This window comes from Stegostoma tigrinum, chromosome 11 (genome assembly GCF_030684315.1).
Source record: "Stegostoma tigrinum isolate sSteTig4 chromosome 11, sSteTig4.hap1, whole genome shotgun sequence".
Classification (NCBI taxonomy): Eukaryota; Metazoa; Chordata; class Chondrichthyes; order Orectolobiformes; family Stegostomatidae; genus Stegostoma; species Stegostoma tigrinum.
Window position 1 is genome coordinate 4,185,874 of NC_081364.1, and position 18,024 is coordinate 4,203,897.

General features: G+C 43.4%; 1 protein-coding gene across 3 annotated transcripts in view; it reads right to left on the bottom strand.

Annotated features, from left to right (window-relative positions):
* Nucleotides 1-18,024, bottom strand: part of LOC125460308 (host cell factor 1-like) — a 106,098-nt gene that overhangs the window by 61,306 nt on the left and 26,768 nt on the right. For all 3 annotated transcript variants that reach the window (XM_048547648.2, XM_059649718.1, XM_048547649.1), the window contains 5 exons: nucleotides 17,067-17,151; nucleotides 16,853-16,959; nucleotides 14,992-15,171; nucleotides 10,992-11,351; nucleotides 5,783-5,958 (listed from right to left, as the gene is read on the bottom strand). In XM_048547648.2, coding sequence (XP_048403605.1) covers nucleotides 5,783-5,958; nucleotides 10,992-11,351; nucleotides 14,992-15,171; nucleotides 16,853-16,959; nucleotides 17,067-17,151 — 908 coding nt within the window. The remainder of the gene's footprint in view (nucleotides 1-5,782; nucleotides 5,959-10,991; nucleotides 11,352-14,991; nucleotides 15,172-16,852; nucleotides 16,960-17,066; nucleotides 17,152-18,024) is intronic.

Here is an 18,024-nt window from a genome sequence, read left to right on the forward strand (position 1 = left end):
TCCTCCTTGTTAGCTCTTCAGAAAATTCAACCAGTTCTTTAAGCAGAAATGGTTAAAGGATATTTGATAGAAGTTCAAAAATAAATTATGAATCTCGGAGTAAATAATGAGAGCCAGTTTCCAGTCACAGAAAATATGGAAACCAGATGGCAATTGGCCAAAGACCAGAGAAGATACAAAGAAAAAGACATGGTGAATGCAGTACATGGAGAAGTTGGTGGAAACAGATTCAGTAACAAAATTTGAAAGGGATAAATACCCAAAGGGAAGAAATTTGTAGACCTACGGGGAGAGAGAACTGGAATGGGATTAATTGGCAGCTCTTCCAAAAGAACTAGCACAGGCATCATAGGAGTTTCAGCTCATTACATCATTCAGAAGGCCATGACAGCAGGGGAGACAATGTTGGGCAATGTAACTGGAATAGTATTCCAGAGTCCCAGGTTAAGACCCCAGAGAAATGGGTTTAAATCATACGACAGATGGAATTTAAGTTCAATTAATTAATAAGACCTAGAACTGAAGCTACTCTCAGTAATGGTGGCCATGATGGTACAGATCCCAGAAGCATTACGAACTGCAGGGATGATAGTAGAATTTCAGAATAACAGATAAGTTGGAGAAAGTAGGAACAGCTGATGCTGGAGTCAGAGATGAAAAGGTGTGGAGCTTGATGAACACTGTAGCCAGGCAGCATCAAAGCAGGAAAGCTGATGTTTCAGGTCTGGACCCTTCAGAAATGGGGGAGGGGAAGAGGGCTCTGAAATAAATAGGGAAAGGGGGAGGCAATGATAGAAGGAGGACAGAGGAGCAGATAGATGGAGAGAAGGCAGTCAGGTCAAGGAGGCAGGAATGAAGCCAGTACAGGCAAGTGTCGGAACGGAGTTGGAATGGGGATTGGTCAAGTGAGGAGGGAGGGGCGGGTAGGTGGGAGCTAAGACAGACGGGTCAAGGAGGCAGGGATGGGGGGGGGGGTGGCTGGTCTTGGGATGAGGTCGGGAGTGGGGAGATCTTGAAGCTTGTAAAGTCCACATTGAGACCATTGGGCTTCAGAGTTCCCAGGCAGAATATGAAGTGCTGCTCCTCCAGCCTTCAGGTGGCGTTGTTGCGGCACTGGAGGAGGCCCAGGATGGACATGTCGTCCAAGGAGTGGGAGGGGGAGTTGAAGTGGTTCGCTACTGGAAGATGTTTGTCACAAACTGAGCATAGGTGCTCCACAAAGCGGTCACCAAGCCTCTGCTTGGTTTTCCCCGATGTAGAGGGGGCCACACTGGGAACAGCGGATACAACGTACCACATTAAACAGATGCTCACCTGCACATCTGCTAATGTGGAAGGTTTTCTTGGGGCCTTGGGGGGGAGTGGGGGTGCGTGCGGGGGGGTAATAGGGGCAGGTGTAGCACTTCCTGTGGTGGCAGGGAAAAGTGCTGGGGGTTGTGGGGCCGATGAGGGAAGTCATGGAGAGCGCGGGCCCTCTGGAAGGCAAATAAAGGTGAAGACGGAAATGTATTCTTGGCAGTGGGGTCAGATTGCAGGTGGCGGAAGTGGCGGAGAATGATGCGTTGAATCCGGAGGTTGACGAGGTGATATGTGAGGACAAGGGAAATTCTGTCTTTGCTGTTATTGTGGGGAGCGTGTGTGAGGGCTGAGGTGCAGGAAATGCAAGAGATGCAATTGAGGGCATTTTCAACCACTGTGGAGGGAAAATTGCGGTCCTTGAGAAACGACAACATCTGGGATGTCCGGGAGTGGAATGCCTCATCTTGGGAGTAGATTCGGCAGAGGCAAAGGAATTGGGAATAGGGGATGGCATTCTTGCAGGAAGGTGGGCGAGAGCAGGTGTAGTCTAGATAGCTGTGGGAGTTGGTGGGCTTGAAATAGATATCAGTTTTCAGGTGGTTACCAGAGATGGAGACAGAGGTATCAGAGATGGTCCAGATGAACTTAAGGTTGGGGTGGAAGGTGTCAGTAAAGCAAATGAACTGTTCGAGCTCCTCACGGAAGCACGAGGCGGCGCTGATACAGCGCTGATGTAAAGGAGGAAGAGGTGGGGAATAGTGCCAGTGTAGCTGCGGAAGAGGGACTATTCCACCTATCCTTCCAAAGAGGCAGGAATAGCTTGGACCCATGTGGGTACCCATGGCCACCCCTTAGTAGGGACTGGGAGGAGTTGAAGGGTAAGGACAAGTTCAGTTAGACGAATAAGGGTGTCGGTGGAGTGGCACCTGAAGGGTGCAGGAACAGCAACTCATATTCCACTTGGGAATCCTGCAGCCCAATGGCATCAATCTGGACTTCACAAGCTTCAAAATCTCCCCACCCCCCACCTCATCCCAAAACCAGCCCAACTTGTCCCTGCCTGCCTAACCTGTTCTTCCTCTCACCTATCCCCTCCTACCACCTCAAGCTGCACACCCATTTCCTTCCTACCAAACTCATCCCGCACCCCCCCGACCTGCCGGTACTCCCTGGACTGACCTATCTCCCCCCCCACCTCCCCACCTACACTCACCTTTACTGGCTACATCCCCACCTCTTTAGCTTGTCGGTCTCCTCTCCACCTATCTTCTCCTCTATTCATCTTCAATTCATCCCCCCTCTTCCCTATTTATTTCAGAATCCTCTCCCCCTCCCCCATTTCTGATGAAGGGTCTAGGCCCGAAACATCAGCTTTCCTGCTCCTAAGATGCTGCTTGGCTGCTGTGTTCATCCAGCTCTACACCTTGTTATCTTGGATTCTCCAGTATCTGCAGTTCCCATTATCTCCGTGGAGGGAGACTGGTCGGGCCAGTGAGAGAGGAAGAAGCGTAGGGCTTTTAGGCCGTCTGCGGGGGGAAACGCAAATACCTAGGGACTGGACGTCCATGGTGAAGACAAGGTGTTAAGGGCCAGGGAATCGGAGGTTTTGGAGGAGGTGGCGGGCATGGGTGGTGTCACAGACGTATGTGGGGAGTTCCAGGACCGGGGGGAGAAAATGGAATTGAGATAAGTCACAAGTTCGGTGGGGCAGGAGGAGACAGAGACAGAGACAATGAGTTGACCAGGGCAGTCAGGTTAATGGATTTCGGGAAGGAGATAGAAACGGGAAGTACGGGGTTGGGGAACGATGAGGTTGGAGGCTGTGTGTGGGAGGTCACCCACATAGTTGGAGTTGGCAGACAGATGGCAAATTAAGTTCAATGTGGAGAAATATGGAGTGATTCATTTTGGTAAGAAGAACATGGACAACAATGTAAGATTAAGTGTACAACTCTTGAAGGGATGCAAGAGCACAGGGACCTGCATATATATGTGCACAAGTCATTGAAAGAGGCAGCAGGACAGTTTAGAAAGCGATTAATAAACCATCATGTATCCTTCAGATGGATTTATCATTCAGGGTATGGAGTACAAGAGCAGAGAGGACACAAAACCAGAAGTCACTGGAAAAGCTCAGTGAATAAATAAAAGCTAAGCCCACATGTTATGGCCTAACATTTATACACACCTACATTTTTATTAAGAACTGATTTTAACTACTGCTCGTAGAAGAGGATGCTTAGGAACTCAGACTCAGACTGAGGATGCTCCCAAATGGAACACAGTTGTCTACATCAAAGGTCCACCAGCTCTTCATCCACCATTCCAGCCAACAGGACTCCACAAACAACTGCACCTCCCAGTCGCAAACCATTTCCACTCCCCCTCCCATTCTCTTGATGACATGTCCATCATGGGCCTCCTGCACTGCCACAATGATGCCACCCGAAGGTTGCAGGAACAGCAACTCATATTCCGCCTGGGAACCCTGCAGCCATATGGTATCAATGTGGACTTCACCAGTTTCAAAATCTCCCCTTCCCCCACTGCATCCCTAAACCAGCCCAGTTCATCCCCTCCCCCCACTGCACCACACAACCAGCCCAGCTCTTCCCCCCCACCCACTGCATCCCAAAACCAATCCAACCTGTCTCTGCCTCCCTAACCGGTTCTTCCTCTCACCCATCCCTTCCTCCCACCCCAAGCCGCACCCCCAGCTACCTACTAACCTCATCCCACCTCCTTGACCTGTCCGTCTTCCCTGGACTGACCTATCCCCTCCCTACCTCCCCACCTACACCCTCTCCACCTATCTTCTTTACTCTCCATCTTCGGTCCGCCTCCCCCTCTCTCCCTATTTATTCCAGTTCCCTCCCCCCATCCCCCTCTCTGATGAAGGGTCCAGGCCCGAAACGTCAGCTTTTGTGCTCCTGAGATGCTGCTTGGCCTGCTGTGTTCATCCAGCCTCACATTTTATTATCTAGGACTCCATATAAACTCATTTTCTAAGACTCACTGTGTTAACCACCATAAAAAGGTTCCCCCCCTCCCCCTCCCCCTCCACTGGCCATTGTTATCCTATTATCACCCTTTCTCCCCCCACCCCATACCATGATTCCTTTTGTCATTTAATTTCTTCTTTCCTCTATCCTGTTACAGACTTTCTCTTATCTCCTGCCATTACCTCTGTCTCTCTATTTAAAACCTAACATCTTCCAGTTTTGATGAAAGCTCGTCAATCCAGAACAAATTTGTATCTTTTTCTAGAGTCACAGACATGTACAGCATGAAAAGAGATCCTTCAGTCCATTTCATCCAGATTAGAATAACATGCTGAATACTTCCTCCAGCATTTCTTTATTATACTTGTGACAATTATTAGATAATAAGTAATGATGAGAATGCTGCTTGATTTTCTTCCCCTTTCCCTAACCCATGGACTAACTTTACAAATTAGAGCCTGCCGATTGAATAGAACATAGAACATTACAGCACAGTACAGGCCCTTCGGCCCTCGATGTTGTGCTGACCTGTCATACCGATCTCAAGCCCATCTAACCTACACTATTCCATGTACGCCCACATGCTTATCCAATGATGACTTAAATGTACCCAAAGTTGGCGAAACTACTACCGTTGCAGGCAAAGCGTTCCATTCCCTTACTACTCTGAGTAAAGAAACTACCTCTGACATCTGTCCTATATCTTTCACCCCTCAATTTAAAGATATGGCCCCTCGTGCTTGCCGTCACCATCCTAGGAAAAAGGCTCTCCTTATCCACCCTATCTAACCCTCTGATTATTTTATATGTTTCAATTGAGTCACCTCTCAACCTTCTTCTCTCTAATGAAAACAGCCTCAAGTCCCTCAGCCTTTCCTCGTAAGACCTTCCCTCCATACCAGGCAACATCCTAGTAAATCTCCTCTGCACCCTTTCCAAAGCTTCCACATCCTTCCTATAATGTGGTGACCAGAACTGTACACAATACTCCAAGTGCGGCCGCACCAGAGTTTTGTACAGCTTCACTGTAACCTCTTGGTTCTGGAACTCGATCCCTCTATTAATAAAAGCTAAAACACTGTATGCCTTCTTAACAGCCCTGGCCAGCAATAGGCCAGAGGATCTCTTCGTAAATACAAAATTCTCAGATTACCGGGTTACTAAAGTGGCTGCAAAACAGTTTTCTGGTGTAAATGCTCCAAGTAACCACTACAACAGTTGAGTTGCAAAACAAAAATTACAACAGCCTAGCAATTATGACTGTTAAACATATACCTGAAATCAAAAGCATTGTTTCTATAAAGTGCCAGCTGGAATTAGCATCCTCACTAATTTGTTAAGTTGCATCAGCAGTTACCAAGCCTGAGGATGCTGACTAGAAATTAGAGTTTTGAGACAAGCATGAGAGAATATACAATTCTGCACCTGCAAACAGTTCACTGAAGACTGTACTCTTCAAGAAACCACAACACAAAACTTACAGTCCCTGCTGTGGTCTGTGCTGGCATCACCATGCGAACACCTGGTGGAAGGGCTGCCATAGTGATAGGTGTTTTGCTCTGAGGTGTGGCTTGTCGTTGCACAGTGATGAGGGGTGTCGTTGAACCTGCTGACGCAACCACTGGCTGCCCTGTCGTCGCTCTGATCATTGGTGAGGCTATAATAAGAGATCAATTAAATATCAGTTGAAAGAAACCAGGTGAGGTCCAAAAGAGAAAGACATGTATTTCCATTGTGTTTTCGTATGCTCAAGAACATCCTAAAGCATTTTACAGTTAATGAAGTACTGTTTGGAACAGATAACATAGCTATAATTTAGAAATCAAAGTTCCATTATTTAGTTTAGCCATTATTCTGCATATATCTAAGATTAATCAGTCCGTAACCTGAGTTAGAGGTAAAGGAAAGGATGGAGACGGGGAGGGGGGAGAAGAGAACAATGACTCATTTTTGTAGCACTATCATATCCTTAAGATGTCGCAAAGCACTTCTCATTAGAGGATGAACTCTGGGGGTTAATCACTACTGAACTACGGGCAAATGCACACTTCAGCCAGGTTCTACAAATTGCAAACAATAGTTGTACATTATTGCCGTTAGTTTAGGGATCTCCAAGTGAATTCCTCATCGTTGCATGGGATCTGTCATGTCTCTGATACCACTCAGTGCCCAAGTGTTTCTTTTGATGACGTTCAGCTCAACCTCTGATACTGCTCAACATCACTGTTATGATCCCATCTGATGATTATAGAACATAGAACAGTACAGCACAGGAACGGACCCTTTGGCCCACAATGTTGTGACAAACATGACGCCAAACGAAACTAATCCCTTCTGCCTGCCATTGGTCCACATACCCCCATTTCTTGGATAGTCACGTGCTCCTGTAAAAATACCTTAAATGCCCCTATTGTACCTACCGCCACCATCACCCTTGGCAGCACATTCCAGACTCCTACCACTCACAAAGAACTTGCCTCTCACATCTCCTTTGAACTGTCCCCCTCTAACCTTAAATGTATGCCCTCTAGTTTTAAACATTTCATCTCTGGGAAATAAAAAAAAAGATTCTGACTGTCAACCCTAACTATGCATTTCATAACTATACGGATGGCTACTACCAAGTCTCCCCTCAGCCTGTTCTGCTCTGGAGAAAACAACCTGAGTTTTCTACCTCTCCTTATAGCCCATACTCTCTAATCCAGGCAGCATCTTGGTGAACCTCTTCTGCACCCCCTCCACATCCTTCCTGTAATGTGGCAACCAGGACTGAATGCAATACTCTAAACTTGGCCTAACCAAAGTCTTACAAAGCTGCAATGTGTCATTCTGACTCTTGTATTCAACTCCCCGACAGGTAAAAGCAAACATGCCATATACCTTCTTTACCACCCTATCTACTTGCGTGGTTACTTTCAGGGAGCTAGGGACTTGAACCCCAAGATCCTTCTGTACATCAATGCTGTTCAGTCCTGAACTTAACTGTATACTTTTCCTTACTCCCCCCCCCCCCACCGCCCCCAAAGTGCAGCACCTCACACTTACTTGAATTAAACGCCCATATCTGCAACTAGTCTATAGCCCACTGTATCCTGTAAGAACCTTCTACACTATCCATAGCTCCACCAATCTTCGTATCACCTGCAAACTTACTAGCCCACCCATCCACATTTTCATCCAAGTCATTTATATATATCACAAACAGCAGAGGTCCCAGTACAGACGCCCGTGGAACTCCACTAGTCACAGACTCGGGATGGCATGATGGCTCAGTGGTTAGCACGGCTGCCTCACAGTGCCAGGGGCCTGGGCTCAATTCTAGCTTTGGGCGACTGTGTGCAGTTTGGACATTCTTTCCATGTCTGTGTGGGTTTCCTCTCACAATCCAAAGACATGCAGGTTAGGTGGACTGGCCTTGCAAAATGCCCAGTGTTCTGGGATGTGTAGGTTAGGTTGATTAGCTATGGGAAATGCAGGGTTTATAGGGTACAGGGCAAGCCCGGGTGGGATGCTCTTTGGACGGTCGGTGTGGACTTGTTAGGCCAAATAGTCTGTTTCCACACAGCCTGAAAAACACCCTCTGTCTTCAATGGGCAAGCCAATTCTGAATCCACGTGGCCAAGCCACCGCAGATCCCATGCATCTTAATCTTCTGGGCCAGTCTGCCATGAGGGACCTTGTCGAAAGCCTTACTAAAATCCACACAAGCAACATCAACTGCTCTCCCCTCGTTGAAAAATTCAATCAAGTTAGTAAGACATTACCTGCCCTGCACAATGCACACTGACCATCCCTAATTAGGCCATGCTTTTCCAAATATAATATTGGACAAGTCAGATCTCAGAATGAAACCCGATTTGATAAGACTAAAGCTTTACTTTTGCATTTTGTTACAGTGGCAGACAGTTACTAAACACATTCACACCAACCTGGCCAGTTTTCTTTTAAAAGCTTAAGAAAGATTAATATACAAGAGAGAAACAAAACAGCTCTAAACATGCTACACAGGTATGATAATAAAAAGTGAGCATTTTAGAAAAATTTTAACATAAATAGCAGAAAGAAAAATTCAAATCTTTTCCTCTCAACAATATCCTTTACACACATATTCAATTCCAGTGAAGCATCATTCACATTTTAACTTAAAAAATTTCTTATTCAACCCACTCTTTCCAGTGCTGATGGCACAGAGACTCCTACAAACTAAATTCTCTTGGCCTGGAGATTTCTAAAAATTTTTTTTAAAAATCTGCCCCTCTGTTAGGAATGACAACTCCCTTTCTGAACCCAAGCTACTTGTGGCTCTTGACCATCTGTTTTTGTGCAAGTCATAAAAGTTCAACTTTGTAAACTTAACCAATCAACTTGATAGGTCACCAACGGATCATTTAACAATTCACATATTTTCTTGCAACTGGCATTTGAATCACTACTCGAAAATTACTACCCAATCCCTTTTTTGAAAAGAAATCACTTCCACAGAACTGACATTTAAAATCAATTTTCCTCCATGTTAGAATCCAAATTCCCGAATAACACCATCACCATAATACAACGTATTATTTTATCACACCACATCAGAAGATGCCTTTATCCCACATCACTGAAGGCTATAAGCATTCACATAGATGTGTACACTCGGAGTTAAAACAAATATTTGTTGGGAATACAAATTTGTATGTAAACACTGCCGAACGTTTGGAAGATCTAGAATGGTTTGGATATTTTCTGAATTAAACCGGGTTTTATTGAGTAACATCAATAGTTTGATATGTGTCATAAGCCAGCTACTGTTTACAGAAAAATAAAATATGATTCCTGACAAAAACAGCTAAACAAACTTTTCAAGCAAATGAGAGATGAAATTTGATACTTTCATTAGTGGAAAACCTGGCTTTCAAAAAACGAGGGGTCTCTATGCATAACCACGTTTCTGTTCTGAAAATTGTGTTTCACAAGCTCAGGAGTCAATAAAGAAGACATTCCAGAAGCTTCAAGTCTGTCTTCTGGTATCCTTTTTTCAGTAGAAGGATCTCTGAAATCTGATATTTTTTTTGGAAACATTTTCAAAGCCCGAAAAGCTGGACTGTGATATGTACCAAAGATTCGCTCTGATGAAGAGTGATCCAGTCACATAATATTAGCTTGCTGTCTGCCCAGGGATGCTGCCTGACCTGCTGTGGTTTCCAGCATTTATTCTTTTCACCAAAGACTTAAATCAAGGCTGATTGCAGTCAGAACTGGATAGTTATCATCAGTTTGCAGCTGACAGCAATTTGGCTTCATTAAAAGAAAATCCAGTGGAAGTGAGAAGTCATCACATTCTATCATTTTTTTCCAGCCATTCGACCAAAAGAGGTTGTATTTTCCCTGTTTTAAAGAATTTTAAAAAAATATCTTCTCTGCAGAGACTTGTCTTTTTGTGGTGTCTGTTTGGGAGTAAGGGATTGCTTAATTCCAGATCTTAACTTAGGTGCTGAGCAGTGCTTAAAATCACTTGCTTTAAGACTAAAACAAAGAACTGCAAATGCTGGAAATTTGAAACAAAGAAAGAAATTGCTGGAGAAACTGAGGAGTTCTGGCAGCATCAGTGAAGGGAAAGCAGAATTAACCTTTTGGATCCAAAGGTCACCTGCTGAATTTCTCTAGCAACTTCCACTTTTTCTTTAAAGGAAGTGTTTTATTTGCAATAAATGGATTATTGAAAGTTTGTTAAAGAAGTCTAGTGAATGTTTCCTTCGTTCTGCTTAGTAGTACAAGAGAATCAATTGCCAATTTGGTAAATGAATCAACATATTCATATTAATGGTGTGATTGGAGGATTATTAGCTCATTCCACCTGTCAGTCATAACACTAACTAGAATTTGTCAAGTGTAGGCCTGTGTCTTTGTCAAGATGCTTCCATCCTCAACCATCAGCTTTAAAAATCATTGTGCCATGAATTGTTGGAAGTTTAAGTGCAACACTAGCTTTGGCGAATGATGAGCCAACAGTCAACCTACTTAACCAATGCAATTTAAAGAAACAAGCAAACAATGATAAAGAACTCAGATAAATTGGAGCCAATTTACAGAGAAGAGAAATATTGGATTAAGGGAGAGATTTAAAAGCCAAAGAAAAGCTGAGATGCCACAGCTTCAGTAGTTTTTCAGGGTTTAGTAGATTTGGAACATTAACTATTGAAATGCAAGCCTAGACTCTCTTGTGGGGAGTTAATTTGCTTTAAACAGAAAAACGTAGCAGATGAGCATGAAGGCATGTTGCCATTTTCAATAGACTTACAATGATTTGCAGATCACAAATGCATATCTGTGCTACAAACCGTTTTGCTCCGTACACACTAATAAGTGTATTAACCCCACTGCTATTTGCCAAAAATAATTGCAACTCTTGCAATGTGCATCGTACATGCGCACAGAGTTGGGGTGGGGGGTGCACGGGGTGAGTGCATTCAGTTGGCTGGACAGCCTGGCATGCAATACATGGTGATGCCAACAGTGGAGGTTCAATCCCCATACTAATTGAGGTCACCATGAAGGACCCACCTGCTCACTCTCACCTCTCACTGAAGTAGCGTGATCCTTGGATTAAAGCAACACCATTGTTTCTCTGACACCATGGTGACTTTAACATGTACAAAGATTCCATTAGTATTTTTTCTGCCAAACAGAAAGTTAGAAGTATCTTACCTGGCCCACGTGGAGAAGCTACAGCAGTAGGAATCTGAACTACAGAAGGTGACGTTGCACTGGTGGTTAGGGATGCAGCCTGGGTTCCCACAGCAGGGGTCGTCTGTGTAACAAAGCGGACTCCTGACTGCACTGGAGAAGGTGATACTGATGCTGCTGTAGGAGCGGGACTGCAGGATGGCCGGATGCCCGTAACCGCAGAGGTTGGCAAAGGAGTAACAGCAGTAGTGACCGTTGGAACATCATATTTCTGAAGCTGAAGCAAGTAGCTGTCGGCAGTGGCGACCAACCCCCAGCTAACCTCAAGTGAGTTGGTACTTGCTCGAACCAGTTGGACTTTGCCAGGAGCAGGAGGCTTTTCTATGAAGGGAAAAGAGCAATGGAAAATTTATTTTTCCTAAAAGTAGGTATAGATAGGATGGGTTGGGAGATTAGAAACTTTGTTAAGATGGATGAGCCATTTGATCAAGCTACCTCTTTCTCCCACCCAAAACTGCATGCTGCTTTAGAGTTTTGACTTCACTATCTCTCAATGCCAAATGATGTTTCATAACATTGGACTTTAAGATGTGAATCAACAACTTACTCCAATGTATCTTGATCTAAAATGATGATTTCTTGCTCAGAATTCTACAGTATGTAAGAAGACCATCTGTCCATTCTGAGTACATACCAGTTTTCAAAGCACTATCTGTTTAGTGCAGTCCAATGATTTCCAAGTGTTTAACTATCACTCTTCAATAACTACTATGGATTAATTTGCTGCAATTTTTCAGATAAGGCCCTCCATTTCCTAACAACCTACTATAATCTCTCCCAATCTCTCCCTTTGTTCTTTTGGTGATACACAAATGTAATCCCTGAATAACAGAAATCACTAACCCCAACCTCCTTAACTCATCAAAACACCTGATAGAAATATTCAAAATTATCGGTTCTCTTTTTAATATTCTTGGTTCTGTTCAGTTTTTCCTCTAACCAAATGCCACTCATCCTTATCCTTAGTACCGTCTGTGCGCCTGGGCAGCTTAATTGAAGTAAAGACCTAAATCTAGACTATATCATAAACATGGAGCAATCAATCATTTGCAGAGCTTTAACTCTACTTCATTTTTAATAAAAAGAAAGAAGTTACTACCATGTAGTGTATTTCACAACTTCAGAATGCCTCAAAGCACTGCACAGCTGCTCAAGTCTAGCCATTGTAAAGACCACACCTTTTTAGAATCATACAGTACAGAAGAGACCTTTTGGTATATGAAGTCTGTACTGCCAAAAATATACCACCTCCTCCACTGGTCCTAGTTTCCAGCTCTAGATCCATAGCCTTGAATAGTATGACCCTTCAAATGCTCACTCAAGTACTTTTTAAAAGGTTGTGAGGATTCCGACCTTAACTACCATCCCAGACAGTGCATTCCAGATCAGCACCACCACCATCCGGGTGAAAAGGCTTTTCTTCAAATTCCCTCTAAATTTCACGCTGTTCACTTTAAAATTATGTCCCATGTTGCCAACCCTTCAACTAAGGGAAATGGCTGTTTTCTATTCACTCTGTCTATGTCCCTCAGTCTTCTGTCGCTCTCAGGCTCCCTCTGCCATCCCCAAGCCTTCCCTGTTCCAAAGGAAACAACCCGAGATTATTCAGCTGCTTTTCATTGCTGACATGCTCCAGCTTCAGCAACATCCTGCTGAGTCTCTCTTGCACCTCCTCCACAGCATTCTCATTCCTCTGGTGACCAGAACTGCATACAGTATGTTAGCCGTGGCCTAACTGAAGTTCTGTACAGCTCCTTGCACTTATAACCCATACCATGACTGATTAAAAACATGAATCTCATTTGCCATAACTACCTTATTAAGCTATCTTGCCATCTTCAGAGATCTGTGGACAAACACCCAAGAATTTCTGAGTTTCCTAGTGTCTTGTCACTGAGTATTCCCTTGTTTTGTTCCTTCTTCCAAAGTACATCAACTCACACCAGTCAGTGTTAAAATTTATTTAGTAATCTGCCCAATGAGTATCTTCCTGTAACAAATAACTTTTCCTCGCTGTCAACTATCCAGCCAATCTTTGTCTCATCTATAGACTTATCTCTCCCACACTCTCATCTTCGTCATGTATGAATATCACAGAAAATAAAGGGATTCAGCACTGTGCTCCTGAGATGCTGCTGGGCCTGCTGTGTTCATCCAGCCTCACACTTTAATATCTTCAGCACTCATGACTGTTTTTGTGTTTTCTTTATTTTGAACCAAAATGGCCAAAGGATACCTCTGAAACCATGCACTAAAAAAGGAGCTACTGTACTTTTAAAGAAAAGTAACTAGTACTCTTGGGAGTTGTATTTACACTGTCGCTTTGTTCAAACAACGTGAGTAGATGTCTAAGATGCCTTGTCACCATGGGCGTGCATACAGGGCAAGTTCTTCCACAGACAGGGGTGATTTGGTTGCGCGATCAGGACCAGCTCTGGAGGCCAGCTTTGTGGGAACAAAATGAGAGAAGCCTCCGAACTGCAAAACAGAAATGGCTCTCTCTCCTTCTGCAGTAATATAGTGAGAAACTTAAAAGAAAGCTAGCTATCCTCTTTCACTATTTGCTGGAGTTGTTGTATTTAACTAGATTCTGAAAAGTGTTAGATAGGATGTGTCAAACACCCTGTGACGTAAACAAAAAAAATAAACTTGAAATAGTTGAAAATAAGGAGACTGGAGATCAGAAGGATTTGGAAGCAACAAAAGGAACACCTCATCAAATTCGGTGTACTGGTGCTAGTGAACAATGTTTGCCTAGTATTCTTCCTCCATCTATCCTTGTTTGTCCGGCTACGTCTGACTACATGTGTGCGCTGGAGTTTAAGAAGGGGTTAGAGTTTCAGCTAGTAAAGATACATGTTGATAATTCATATTTGCACAGCCAGTGCTTAAAATTGACTAATTTGCAGTAAATACCAGTTCATGTTGACAGCCCTGTTAAGAAGGCATACAGTGTTTTAGCTTTTATTAACAGCGGGATCGAGTTCCAGAAACAAGAGGTTATGCTACAGCTGTACAAAACTCTGGTGCGGCCACACTTGGAGTATTGTGTACAGTTCTGGTCCCCGCATTATAAGAAGGATGTGGAAGCTTTGGAAAGGGTGCAGAGGAGATTTACTAGGATGTTGCCTGGTATGGAGGGAACGTCTTACGAGGAAAGGCTGAGGGACTTGAGGCTGTTTTCGTTAGAGAGAAGAAGGTTGAGAGGTGACTTAATTGAAACATATAAAATAATCAGAGGGTTAGATAGGGTGGATAGGGAGAGCCTTTTTCCTAGGATGGTGACGGCGAGCACAAGGGGGCACAGCTTTAAATTGAGGGGTGAAAGATATAGGACAGATGTCAGAGGTAGTTTCTTTACTCAGAGAGTAGTAAGGGAATGGAATGCTTTGCCTGCAACGGTAGTGAATTTGCCAACTTTAGGTTCATTTAAGTCATCATTGGACAAGCATATGGATGTACACGGAATAGTGTAGGTTAGATGGGCTTAAGATCGGTATGACAGGTCGACACAACATCGAGGGCCGAAGGGCCTGTACTGGGCTGTAACGTTCTATCTATGTTGTTAAGTACAGAACCCTGGTCAGCATTTTCTGTAAACTTTGGTCTATCAGGTGGACAAATTGTAGACTTTTAACTTATATGACCACAGGAATAGTGAGACTCAAATATCAGCACCTTTCTCAAATGGGTTGTGACACACCCGTAGTCACAGAGAAGCCAAAATGCATGTAAAGGTCCCATAATCAGTAATGTGACAATGAACAAGTAATCTGTTTTAACATTGTTGTTTGCGAGATGAGCGTCACCATACTAAAATATAGACTCACTCTCAAAGTATAAAACCTGGGGTCTCTAAAATACCTTTTCAACATTTTCTTTCATACCTTCAACTTTTCTAACAGGCAGTTTTATGTTTTATGTACAGCACTGTAAATCAATTTTCCTAAAATGAACTTACCCGTTTCAAGATACCACAGATCCTTACAACAGACTTGATTGTTCCAAGCTTTCCTGTAGCCATCTCGGCCACTCCACACATAAAGCCGTGTACTTATGGAAACTGAACAGTGACCAGCTCTTGCACGAGGAATGTTGTCTTCAAATGATTCTGTGGAGATCTGCGTCCAAGTCATTGTTTCTAGTTCAAAAAAGAAATGAGATCGATAGAGTCTTGAAGGCATGTTGGTGCAGCAAAACCCACACAAGAATGATTGTTTGCATTCACGTCATGTTGTCCATGAGGTTATTGAGGAGGCGACAATGATGTATGGTAACGGTAAAGAGCTAGTAAGCCAAAGGCCCAAATTAACGTTGTGGGGACATGAGTTCAAATCCCACCATAGCAGCTGGTGCAAATTAAATTTGATAATTAAGTTCTGAGGAGCTCATCAATTCTGAGGAAGGGTCATGCAACCAAAAATGTTTAAATTTGATTTCTCTCCAGACTTATTGTGCTTTCCAGCAATTTCTGTTTTTGTCTCTGATTTACAGTATTCACAGTTCTTTCATATTTTCTCCCAATTAATTATGAATTTGAAGGCAGGCTCAATAATGATGACCACAAAATCAGCATAAAAGGTTGTAAAAATCCCATCTAGTTCACAAACCACTTTAGGGAAGGAAATTTGCCATTTTTATTGGCTCTGGCCTACAAAGGACTCCAGGATGTGGTTGACTCCTAGATGTTCACCCAAATGGTCTGGCAAACCATTCAGTTCAAGGGCTAATTGCTGGTCTTGCCAGCAATGTAGACATTTCATTCAAAGAATAAGGAAAGAGAATGGGGATCATTCAGAATCAAAAAGGGGAAATATAATTTAAAAGTTTCTAAGGTCACCTATCACCACCCTACTCCCAAACTTCAACCTATTCCATCTCCAAGATAACACCTTTGAAAAATTAGAGCTGTATAGGATTGTTTATGTCAGTAATCTCAAAGCACGGTTCAAATGACAGATAGAGGACAAAGTTCACTGGTTTACATAGCATTTGATTCCTTTACTCCCAGTTGCAAGAGCACAATACCTTGTCATAACTCCCAAGTTACAATGAATTTCAATGGCAAGTATACAAGACGCTAACTTTGTCACTTACTCTGTTCGTGAGGTTGTTGACTTGCTTTTGTTTGGACGTTTCATCACCATGCTAGGCGACATCAGTGAAGCTTCCAACGAAGTGATGCTATTTTACTCTGCTTGGAATTTCTACTGTCCGGTCCGTTATGGTGAGTAGTGTCATTTCCAGTTTTGAAACACAGATCAAAACTAGATATAACACTACTCACCATAATCTCATAAGACCAGAAGGCACAGGAGTGGAAATAAGGCCATTTGGCCCAACAAGTCCACCCCGCCATTTAAATCATGGCTGATGGCATTTCAACTCCACTTCCCTGCACTCTCCCCGTAGCCCTTGATTCCTTGTGAGATCAAGAATTTATCGATCTCTGCCTTGAAGGCATCTAACGTTCCAGCCTCCAGTGCACTCTGTGGCAATGAATTCCACAAGCCTACCACTCTCTGGCTGAAGAAAGTCATCTCATAATGGACCGGACAGTATATATCCCAAGTGGAGAAGAATAACATCACATCATCAGAGGCTCCACTGATGATGTCACCTAGCATGGTGACAAAATGTCAGCACAAAAACAAACCAGCTCGGTGAGCAAGTCAACAACCTCACCCTCAACCCAAGCTACAGATCTCTGCCAAAACTTTAAACTTACTCTTCCACTGAAGATCTCCAATTAATATAACAGCGTAAGGACAATGATTAAAAAGCGCCAGTAAGTGGAATAGTTACAAGGCAACACATCATACCCAGATCCAGGCATGCTAGAGTATTTGTGCATTTCCACTCTTTCTCATGCGTAGGAGCTTTGACATCTTCCAGCACAAGGGGGACCCAGCCACCGAAAACATACATTCTGGGAAGGGAAAGATGGGTACAATAAAATTCAGCGTGTTGTAAGTATAGTTGGCAGTGTAGTTCTTAAGAATTATATGCAAGATGCTTCATAGAATAGATTCTCACCTGCTCCCAATCATCGTAGCAGAGTGTAGGCTTCGGGGCAGTGGTGGAACTCCAGCAACTTCTGGTTTATTCCATGTTAAGGTCTCTGCATCATACAAATAAAACATATTGAAGAATCTTGTTAACCTTATAGAATACAAGCATTTGGTGAATAAATGTGTGAAACATTACTTCAGAAGGCAGGATGGGCAAACAGGCGTCTTTTTTTGCTAAGTGACTAAAGAATCAGATGAGAATCAAAGAGGACATTTAAAAATACAGCTACTCCTCATAGGATTAAATACTTGATGTGGGTGGGAGGAAGGGGGGTGGTGTAGGGAGGTGAAGGGCAACTTGCAGGGCCATGAAGAAACAGCAGTCCAAACAGAACTGATTATATGCCTCTTACAAAGACTTGGCTCAGGACAAGACAAATGGCTTCCTTCTGTGTCGGAGATAATGGGAACTGCAGATGCTGGAGAATCCGAGATAACAAAGTGTGGAGCTGGATGAACACAGCAGGCCAAGCAGCATCTTGTCCATCTGTGTCCTATTGTTCTAGGATTGAAACATCTTTCCAATCAAAAATTTTATCAAAATCTAAAACTTTAAAATTCTGATGATTAAGGAATTAATTTAGTGAGTAAATGAAGGTTGAGTAAATGGAAGTGGAGCAAAAAAATGCTGCCCACACATAGGAGTCACCTGAACAGATACAGGTCTCTTATCAGCTATCTCTTCTGGAAACTACACAGATGCTTCTGTGCATGGGGCACATTAAAACAGATGAAGACCCACTTGACAATGATTTCCTCTATTCCCAAATTATCTGCCAAAACAGACTAGACTTGAACACGAAGTTACTTTATATCCTTATTCTGGTGAGTTACTGGAGAATAGAGACATACATCAGCAAGCACTGGCACTTGTCAGGAGACAGGGCAGGCAGAAATCTAACTAAAGGGTGGAAGCAGGTAAC